Genomic DNA, 11,388 nt, shown 5'->3' with positions numbered 1-11,388 from the left:
CTATTCTAAATAACGAAACCCTAAGGGTTGTGACTTCCCTGTTACGCGTACGCAGGGGCGGAGCAAGGATTTAACATTAAGGGGGGCTCACATTGTAATAATATATTAAAATATAATGTTATACCCGCATAAAGTAATAAGTCTAAATTTTAAAAAAAATGACAAAGAATTAAAAATTTGTCTCCATTAGCCTCAATCTTCAAATGTTTTCAACTAACTAAAAGCATCGACTCGTATTCATCCATTAACCTGCAAGTATTAAAATAAGTAATTTTAACATACATACATATGGTTCATTTTAGAAAATTAAAAAATATATAAACATAAGAAATAGTACCTTATGCACTTTAAGTTGCACTCTTCTTTTTTTAATGGAATAGAAATCATCTATAATATCATACGTAGGAAATGTATCAGCAATCTCTGTCTTGATGTTAACAAGCAAACAACTTTTAAGAAAATCATCATTCATGGTATTTGAAAGTCGTGTTTTCACAATTTTCATTGCTGAAAATGCTCTTTCAGATGTCGCAGTAGAAATAGGGAGGGTCAATATAAGACGAATCAATCTATAAAGCAAAGGATAAGGACCTGACTTTCCTGTTTCATGTAGGCCTCTACACAACTCATAAATTATAGAAGAATTTTTCAGTTGTGGGCGATTTTGCACATCTAGTTCATAATATTGTAACTCAAGTTTCAACAAATTCCTTTCGTGCTGTAACATCCCAATTTTCAAGACCAAAAATTTCATTTTGAAATAACGATTTAGAAAAACATTTATAGGAAACATCATCGAGTCATATTATTTCATAAAACCATAGTCACATGTCTCAAAGCTATCTCACAAAATAGTAACAATGTCAGAGTACAATCCCAAAATCTCATAATGCGGAAATCTTGTGTGTTTGTGATGCGCTGCTACTGTGCCGGCTCCTTCCCCTTCGATGAAGAGGTACCTGAAAACAAAACTAAAAACTGTAAGCACAAAGCTTATTGAGTTCCCCCATCATACCTTATACTATATAACAAACATATTGTCGGGAAATTATGGGGTGCTCACCCTACCCTGCCAGTCCATTCTGGGGTGCCCCACGTACCCTGCCAGACCATTCTAGGGTACCCGACCTACCCTCCGGTTTATCTCAACCAGCTACGGGGACTATTTCAACCCTACTACTACCATATAATATCATAGCATAAAACATACTGCCAGACACTTATGGGGTGCCCGACCTACCCTTCGGCCCTTACGACCGTGACACGGGGACTATTCCCCCTACTACCACTATCACACAACATCATATCATGCTAGCACATAAGACATATCCGGTAGTAGCAAACATAGATAATTATCACAAAGACAGTAATCTAATCAAACAACTCCTACTAGTGGGTCGACACTGTGGCCGTAGACCCACTTCTACTGGAAGGTAACTCACCTCGATGTCTTACAGTAACTGAAATGTCCTCGGTGCTGGGATCAACTCTCCTCAAACTCCTACACATAACAACCTTCCTTAATTACCATTTCATACTCGTAACCCTTTCAAGGGTCAACTCAGGTCAAAGTCAAAGTCAAGGTCAAAGTCAACATCTGGTTGACTTAGCTCGCCGAGTTGATCCATCAACTCGTCGAGTTCCATAATTCAGAGAAACTCAAATTCGCGATCGGATTCGTCGAGTTACCCTCTAACTTTCTGAGTTTCTCCTTATGACAGAATCAGGACTTTCCATTTGAACTCGTCGAGTCCTTCCTTGGATTCGTCGAGTTCTCCTTCATACAGATCGAAACATTTGCTCATTGACTCGCCGAGTTCGTCCTTGAACTCGTCGAGTCCTGCTTCATATCAGTTGGGACCTTGTCTTGAACTCGCCGAGTTCATCCAGGAACTCATCAAGTTCTTTGATCTTCAAGTCCATATTCCCATCCATCTTCTTGAGTCCTCTTCTAGACTCACCCAGATTTCTCAGAAATAGAAAAGGTTGGGGAACCATGACCCGACTCGCCGAGTCCTATGAACGACTTGTCGAGTCCCCCAAAGTCCAAGTCTATATGGTCGATTGCAGTCGGGCTTATCGCATCAAAAATATAGATATGGCCTCATAGGGTCGATATAACATGTAAAGTTACAAACTTTACGTGCATCCATGGGTGTTATGACACTAAAACTAAGACATAAAGGTGGCAACTTTAAGCTTCCTTAGCTCAAAAGTTCCCAGATCTGAAGTCATCGCTCTATTATGCACTCACATCCCGAGAGTGACTTAGTAATGTTCCAAGGTTGAAGCTTTTTACCTCAAACAAACTGGAATGCAACCACAACTCTGGATCTGTTGCCTTCTTCTTGGTCCTCCAAGCCTTTCCTTCCTTCTCCAAGCTTAAAATCATTAAAATGGCACGAAATAGCTCAAGAACACTCACAAACTGATTAGGGTTTCGAGAATAGGGTATGAGGGTGATGGAGGTCGGACTGGAGGCCATATAAGGTGTTTAAATAGAGTGCAAAGACTAAAATTTAGGGTTTCATTTAGACAGATCTACTCATCGAGTCGGGGCTTCCGACTTGTTGAGTAGACTCTTCCACCCGCATCCAAGATTCGCCCCTTCTCGACGAGTTTGGGGCCTTAACTCGTCGAGTCCCAGTATAAAAATGCAAAAACTCTTATTTTAAAATACATATCGGGAACCGGGCGTTACAAATCTCCCTTACTTATTTTAGATTTCGTCCTCGAAGTCTGCTGCCGCTTCTGGAAAAAGCTCAGGGTAGTGCTCCCACATCTCATCCTCCGGCTCCCAAGTCCATTTTGAGCCCTTGCGGTGCTACCATTGCACCTTCACCAACTCGACCTTCTTGTTCCTCAGATCCTTCGTCTTCCTGTTGAGGATGGCTACTGGTCGCTCAATGTAGTTCAGGCTGTCATCAACCTGAAAATCCTATAGAGGCACCACTACAGAGTCGTCTACCAGACACTTCCGCAGTTGGGAGACATGAAAGGTACTGTGGATCTGACTAAGCTCGGCTGGTAGATCCAGCATATACGCCACTTTGCCCACCCAGTCTACAATTCTGAACGGAACAATGTATTTGGGGCCCAACTTTCCCCGCCTCCTGAATCGGATGACGCCTTTCCAAGGTGACACCTTCAGGAGAACCGTATCTCCCACCTGAAAGTCCAGGTCCGATCGGCGCTTGTCGGCATAGCTATTCTGCCGACTATGAGCAGTCTATAGCCTGCTCCGGACCTGCTGGATCCTCTCTGTCATCTTGAGAACCACATCAGTACTCCCTATGACCCTCTTGTTGGATAAGGTGTCTAAGTCCATAACTTATTTGGTATATACTTGACCCGACCCGGCATGGTCCATTTGGGTTGCACTTCACCCAAACTGTTTATGGATAATTTTATGAGAATTGTATACTTACGATTTATTAATATATTATAAGTTATAATATATTAATATAAAGTCATGTTATTTAATTAGTTTTAATCTTGAATTAATTATGAATTGATTTAGTGATTAAAAAGAAGACTAATTAAATCATGGGCTATTGTATTTATATGGTGTGGGCTAATGCTCATTTGTTAATGGGCTAAGCTTATATGGAAGTCCATGGATGATCCATGGAGCTTTTAACCCATGGATCCTTGGAAGAGGAAAAGACATGGGTTATTAGGGTTTCACCTTAACCATGCATACTATATAAACAAGCTTATGTTGCATGAAAAACACCCTAAGTGTGTGTGTAAGTGTGGTGGCCAAAATCAAGAGTTAGTATACTCTCTCATACATTTTCCAAGTTTGTGGTGATTTGTGATTTCCATTTGAGGCATTCACATTATTGGTGCTTGGCTCTCAAACTCCAAGGAATCAACAATCAACAAAAGGTATGTAATTCATCTAGTTCTTTTATGGTTAAAAGTACCCCATGCCATGCTAGATAGGCTATAAACCTTGGAAAATAATATTTTGCATGTATCTTGGACAAACATAGATCCAAGGTTTAATAGGGTTGCATGTACACTTAGGAAGTGTTGGAATGCTCAAAACCCAACAGTGGTATCAGAGCCTAGGCTTGTTTGTTTTATACTTGATGCAAAATAGTGATAAAAAGTCGATTTTTTGCTGTCTGACTGATGAAATCGCTGAGTCGATGGGGGGACTCGCCGAGTTCATGTGTAAACTCATCCTACTCGCCGAGTAGGTTCGTGCACTCGGCGAGTAGGAGCCTCAGAATGCAGTTTTTCGACTTTTGCTGCTGGAAATGGACTAGAAACATTACCCTAAACTGTTTTGGTGTTTTAAAACTTGTTTTAGTTGGTGTAATGGTTGTTCTAATCCATTTACAATAGCTTATATCAAAATTTCATGCTTTGTATGTGTTCATATAATTCTTGAAACTTTGATGATCATGTTCATATTCTTATGAATTTAGAAGATGATAGGAATTATTTGCTGAATTGTTTAGGATTAATTCTTGATCATTTATGTGTTTTAATGGAGTCCATAATTTGTCCTCAAGTTATGGATATCCAAAGCTCACTTCTTTTAAACACACATTTAAACACATAAGTTACATAAAAATGAAGAGTCTTCATTTTCATGAACCTTTAATTCATAAGTTATGAAATGAAAAGTTTTGGATAGTTACAAAACTTGCCCTCAAGTTTTGGAATTTGTAAAGTTTCACACACTTTAATAAACTTTAATTCCAACCCTTAGAGTTTTAATAGTTAAAATTCAACCCTTATACTATTTATAACATTAATGGTTAATTATTATATGTTTAAGATCAAGTCGTTTTACCGTTAGTAGGCCTCATTCACGAAGCCGGTCTATAAGGGGGGGTAGAAGGTTGTTGCCTATAAAATGGCAACTTAATGGGTGTCCATTCTCACCACCGCTTCCTTGATCGGTGGAGGGTCGTTAGCCGAACGGGTAGGACAATGACTTTAAATTCTCATTAAAAGTATAATGAATATTATAAAGTAACTAAACCTTTTATAAATTCCCAATCTTAGTTACTTTAGGAAAATGTGAATATGGTGCTAACCCATGAAATTCACACTTTATACCTTACCAAGTCGTTGGTGGAGCGTGTGTGGTTAACCGGCACACTAACTTGGACTAGTAAGGATCACGAAGGGTGACTTAATGTTTATCATAGATCGGTTGAGCGTGTGTGGTTAACCGGCACATCGATTAGGTGATAATATTAAGGGTACCAAGTGAGTTTGCATGGTTATTCACACCTTGTTTTGTGATCCTCGGCATCCCAGTCACAAAACCTGAAGGGCACAATCGAGATTGAAACATGCCATTGAAAAGTTCAATGAATCTCAAAAGATCTAGGAGTTTCAAATCCAATTAAAACCTAATAAATTATTTCGTTTTTCATGGTGGAAATTGGTGAATCGTCATTCACCTACCTTCAAATATTTTATAGCTTGGATTACGGCATCCCTATTCCAAGTTATAAAATATTGTGTTAGGTCCTAGCCTTAATATTTCATATTGGGTGTTATATTAAGGACTTGAATCAACTAACTTGATTTTCTCCCATTGTAGATGTCTGGTTCAGACAACTATGATCTTCCCAAATCGCTTGAAACAAGCTTTCCTCTTGAAGATGATGTCCCTCAACATCATGCTTCACTCCCCCCACCTCCTCCATTTATTCTCCCTGACCCACAAGCCCGAAGACTTGAAAGGTTCAAGATCACTCAAGCTCTACTAGAAATGAAACATAAAGATGGAAGACCTGTGTGCACTCATGTCTTAGGAATGAAGTCACACATAGACAAGTTAAGAATGTTGGGTGCTGTTATTTTAAGGAAGTTCGCTGTTGACTGGGTTCTTCAGTCACTTCCTGAGTCATATAGTGAGTTTATTAAAGACTACCATATGACAGATCCCGACATAACCCTAATAGATCTTTCTTATTTGCTTGTTGCTGCTGAATCAGCAATGATTTGGCGTAATGGTCGAGCAAATATTGATGGAAAATCTATTTCTCAAACGTCTATGGACATGGACAATGGTAACATTGGAAGTCCAGAAAAGCTTTCTCGTCCCAATGGAAGGGGATCGGCCTTGGTCAACCCGATTGACCAAAAGGTAAATGGAAAGGCTAAGTTTGTGATTGTCTCGTGTACCATTCCCAAAGAGTCTATATGTTTTTATTGTCATGAAAAGGGACATTGGAAGCGAAGCTACCCTGAATACCTGAAATATTTGAAAGCAAGTAGAGACAAAATGTTTGACTCGGCTTCAGGTAAGTCCACTATCTAACTTTGTTAAAATTCCTAATTGTTGATTCTTATTACATGATGTGACTAGGTTGCATCTTGATGTTTAGCAGGATCGAGCAAAAGGAAGGTTAAAATAAGAGTGTGCTGAATCTGACCACGAAGATGGATTTCTATCGCATGGTTCGAGGATCGGATTTTTGAGCTACTACTTAAAAGTTATGATAGATTGCTAGGAAATATGTAATATCATAGTTTTCATTTGAAGATGCATTGTAAGGAATATCTTTCCGCATTTTAATAAAGAATTAAAAGTTTTGTTTAGTTTATTTTATATTATATCCACTTACAATGGCATTTATGGAAATTGATGTTTGTATGTTTCTAGCAATATTGGAAATATGAGTTTGATTCTCTCATATATGGTAGTGTCTGAATTTACCAAATGAGGAAAGGTTCTCATCACCCAAGCTTCAGTTAGACAGAAACTTGGAATCATACAAGTTGTATTGTATGATGGATGAGAATTTTCATCTTTGTAAAAATTGAGACTAATTCATTGATCACATGCATATGTGAGTCAATTGAAGGACTAAGGAATTAGGTACACTGGGTGTGTGCTGGTCAAGGTCCACCACAAAGATCAATTCGTCATGATTTACTAGAGATTAGTAAATATGGCTATACTTATAAGGTTAAGTATAATTCTGTAACATTGGAAAAGTTTCAATGTATGGCAGAACGGATGAGATGAATCAAATTTGGTAGAAAGATAAAAGTTTCTCAAATCTGAAAAGATGGGAGAGTACTTTAGTATCATGTTTTTATGATCATCTTAATGATTATGAAACCATATCACAAATTCATACTCTAAGGACATCTTAGTGCATTGTTATGACTAAGATGAGGGGTCATGAATTGTTGGAATGGTTAAAATCAAGAAGATGGATCATACTTCGTTCCAAAACAACTCTTAGAGTCATACTCCAAGATTGTAACATTGAGTGACATAAAGTAAGGTTTAAAACACTTATCAAATGTAGTGTAAAATGTTTTCTACTCCTGTACATTTGAAATTGGTAAGTTGTGATGTCTTGGATAAGACAAAGACCAACTAAGACCAATTGTGTGAAGTGTTTATCTTAATAAGAATCTGCACTATCCCTTGAATATTTTTTTTGTCAAGGAATGGTTCTTGACTAGGGAAACTTATATGTCAAGAGGACAGTGGGAGTCTTAAAGATCCTGAAAGGATTTCAAGATTTAATCAAGAGTAAAACCTGAGTTTTATCACTAGCACATGACTTAAGGTTTGAAACCTATTAAGTTGACATAATTCTTGTTTCTGTGTCTGTTCCTATTAAGTTGACTATGCATATGAGTTCTGTTAGTTCTAAACTGTGTGCATAACAGCTTGGAAGCGTTGGTGGGCCTTGTGCTACCAGATGACAAGAAATTAAGATTGAACAAGTTCAATCCATGTAAGGCTGAATTTGTTACTAACCTTGTCTTGTGATTATGGTTTTGACAAATTCACATGGATAGGAACTCATACACCATAAAATCTAAGTGTCATATGGTTTCTCTCCGATTCATGAAAATGATGGTGAGGAAATGCTTTCACTAAGAAGATTTTAAGTAGATAGCAGTTGTGATGTTTGAATTCTCAAAGTCGTTAGTGGAGCGTGTGTGGTTAACCGGCACACTAACATGGACTTGTGAGAAATGGCAAAGGTCTAAACAATTAAGACTATGATTACGACATCCCTTTTCATAGTTCTGGAAATTGTTTAGACACACATGTGAGCTATCTAAGAAAGGGTGTACGAATCTAAATTTCAGAAGTCCAGCTGATTTCTGGAAATATGTCAGAGCTAGTGGGAGCATAAGTGTTATGTTGATAATCATCATGTTAGTGGGAGCATGATTATTATGTTTTGTGTTGCAAGTTAGCAATGTTAATTATAGAAAAACAAAACTTTCAATTCGTAAAGTTGTAGGGGTTGAAAAAGTTGTTTTGCTATAATTAAGGGAGGGGAAATTATACTTCATTTCAATTCTAAAAGCTTAGATTGAGTTTTAATCATCTTTAGTCAAGGATATATATATATGAATTTTATGTTGGAATGGTTCAACATAAGGAAATTCTATATATATTGCGTTCTCAAATTCGATTATGATTACAGCATCCCTCTTCATAGTCGATTTTTGAAAACATGGAAAATAAAAAAAATATTGTAGCAAAAGACTGATCCAGTATCAGGTCTTTATGTGAGACATCGTGAATCGTGTCCCATATGCTTCGGGTATAGGATCGGTCACATGTGCTATAATATTCATCATTTCTAAATTTTCCAAATGCTCAGAGCATTAAGAAGGGAAAAGTCTAGAATTGGATAAGACTAAAATGATTAAGCAATTGTCGAGGACTATCTAAGGCTCACCAAAGATTGGTTGCTCAGGGACAGTTGGAAGTATAGTGTTAAATTTTGGAAGGACCATATGGATATATTCTGAAAAGAGGTAGCTCTTGTTCAGATATGATAATCAAAATAGGAATATGGAAATTTTCCATATTGGGAGTTGGATATTAAGAATCTATGAGAAAGTTAGAAACTTTTATGCAAGAAGGATGTTCAAAACAATGTACTTTGAATATGAGAGTTCATTTCCATAGAGTTGATCTCCTTTGGAATCCTCTGTAATGACTGATGACAAGGTTTTGGTGACCTTGTGCATAATCATTACGAGGGGATCAGTGCATATAAGTTTAAAATCTAACAGTTTTTTTTTTGGTAAATGGTAGGAATTAGGAATTCTTACATTTACAATAAGGATTTGGGATTGTGAAATGAACATCATTGGAATCATGTTCAATTGATCTATTTCACAAAGTAAAGATCATAGACAAACATAGTGTGCATACTTGGAGTATGGCATAACTATTGTTTAGAAAAACAAAGTGTACATGCTAGGAGCATGGGACGACTGTTGTTTTTGTTCAAGTATTAAGTTGATTATTTGAAACATTATACAATGAATAATGTGTAATCAATATGGTGATAAATAAAAGGTGGTTTTATTTATATTCAAAAGGGTTCTGAGACCATATTGGATTTGATTATTATTGTGTTTCACTTTGCATGTTTTGACTTCCAGGATAGCTAGGTTATTCTTTCCGAATGACTAAGTTATTTAAACACTCCACAGTCGTTCATATGTTGGAAGTAGGTATGAATTAAGACTGTCATGAATCGAGTTTGTAGATGGCTAAACGTGTTTAGACATAGCAATGGTTGCTACAACATTCATGAGTACTCATAAGTTATGAGTATTGGAATTAACCCACGCTCACTTGTATCACTTCATGGAATTTATCTCGAGTGATCGTGAGACGGTAATATCATATAAGTCTTCAAACCTAGAGATATGAGTTGTTACCTATGAGTTGGTTGTGCATTGATTGCACGTAAACGCATCAGTAACTTGATGTTATAAAACGTGCCTTTGTGTATAATTCAACAAGTAGTAGAAACAAGTAAATGAGTCGAAGTTTATCTGTTCCTTCTAGTCCTTGGAGGATTAGAAGCGATATCTGGGCCCCTCGATGATTTTGTTTTGACCTATGTACCGGGCCCGGTCAGAATCTAATTGATGTGTTCAATTTAGTTCTTTGTCAAACAAATCGGAAATCGGGAAACAAACTGCTGGACAATAAGTAGGACGTTGTTCCATGTATTTGTCCGGCTGATATCATGAGAACAGAGGATTATATGATCACTTATCTAAAATGGCGCTTCATAGTTCAACAGAGTTTTCGACAGCTACGATTGCTGGTTGGTTCCTGAAGTAACATACACAAATACAGTTATTAGACTTATCCAAGTGGGAGAGTGTTGGATAAGGTGTCTAAGTCCATAACTTATTTGGTATATAATTGACCCGACCCGCCATGGTCCATTTGGGTTGCACTTCACCCAAACTGTTTATGGATAATTTTATGAGAATTGTATACTTACGATTTATTAATATATTATAAGTTATAATATATTAATATAAAGTCATGTTATTTAATTAGTTTTAATATTGAATTAATTATGAATTGATTTAGTGATTAAAAAGAAGACTAATTAAATCATGGGCTATTGTATTTATATGGTGTGGGTTAATGCTCATTTGTTAATGGGCTAAGCTTATATGGAAGTCCATGGATGATCCATGGAGCTTTTAACCCATGGATCCTTGGAAGAAGAAAAGACATGGGTTATTAGGGTTTCACCCTAACCATGCACACTATATAAACAAGCTTATGTTGCATGAAAAACACCCTAAGTGTGTGTGTAAGTGTGGTGGCCAAAATCAAGAGTTAGTATACTCTCTCATACATTTTCCAAGTTTGTGGTGATTTGTGATTTCCATTTGAGGCATTCACATTATTGGTGCTTGGCTCTCAAACTCCAAGGAATCAACAATCAACAAAAGGTATGTAATTCATCTAGTTCTTTTATGGTTAAAAGTACCCTATGCCATGCTAGATAGGTAATAAACCTTGGAAAATAATATTTTGCATGTATCTTAGACAAACATAGATCCAAGGTTTAATAGGGTTGCATGTATACTTAGGAAGTGTTGGAATGCTCAAAACCCAACACCTCTGTCCAACTTCACCCTAGAAGATCCGGGTTCAGCACTTCCTCCCGTATAACATCTCGAAGGGAGGACGGTCGAAACTCGTGTGGTAGCTATTATTGTAGGAAAACTCTGCCAAGGGAAGGTAGGTATCCCAGCTACCACCAAAGTCTAATACGCAGGCTCGCAACATATCCTCCAAGCTCTAGATAGTTCGCTCACTCTGACTATTCGTATGCAGATGGAAAGCTGTGCTAAAATGCAGACGAGTACCCAACTCGTCATGGAATTTCTTCCAAAATATGGAAGTGAATCGCACGTCAAGGTCAGAGATCATGGAAACTGGCACTCCGTGTCGAGCTACTACCTCTCTGATGTAGATAAAGGTTTTCTTCTCGGCTGAGATGCTCTCCTTGATCGGTATGAAGTGAGCACTCTTGGTCAACCGATCCACGATGAACCAAATCGATTCCACCCCTCGTGTGGTCCTGGGAAGCTTTGTGATGA

The 11,388-nt window shown here is 37.5% G+C and overlaps 1 protein-coding gene across 1 annotated transcript; it reads right to left on the bottom strand.

Moving 5' to 3' along the window:
- Window positions 1–237: 237 nt before the first annotated feature.
- On the bottom strand, window positions 238–727 carry LOC145164237 (uncharacterized). The gene is made up of 2 exons (XM_079082960.1): window positions 338–727; window positions 238–249 (listed from the first exon to the last, which is right to left on the bottom strand). The coding sequence occupies exons 1-2, from the start codon at window positions 725–727 to the stop codon at window positions 238–240; spliced, it is 402 nt and encodes a 133-aa protein (XP_078939086.1).
- Window positions 728–11,388: the final 10,661 nt, after the last annotated feature.

This window comes from Lactuca virosa, chromosome 3, assembly GCF_052849685.1.
Source record: "Lactuca virosa cultivar CGN04683 chromosome 3, Lactuca_virosa_CGN04683_v6, whole genome shotgun sequence".
Lineage (NCBI taxonomy): Eukaryota > Viridiplantae > Streptophyta > Magnoliopsida > Asterales > Asteraceae > Lactuca > Lactuca virosa.
This window is presented reverse-complemented; position numbering and strand designations above follow the sequence as displayed.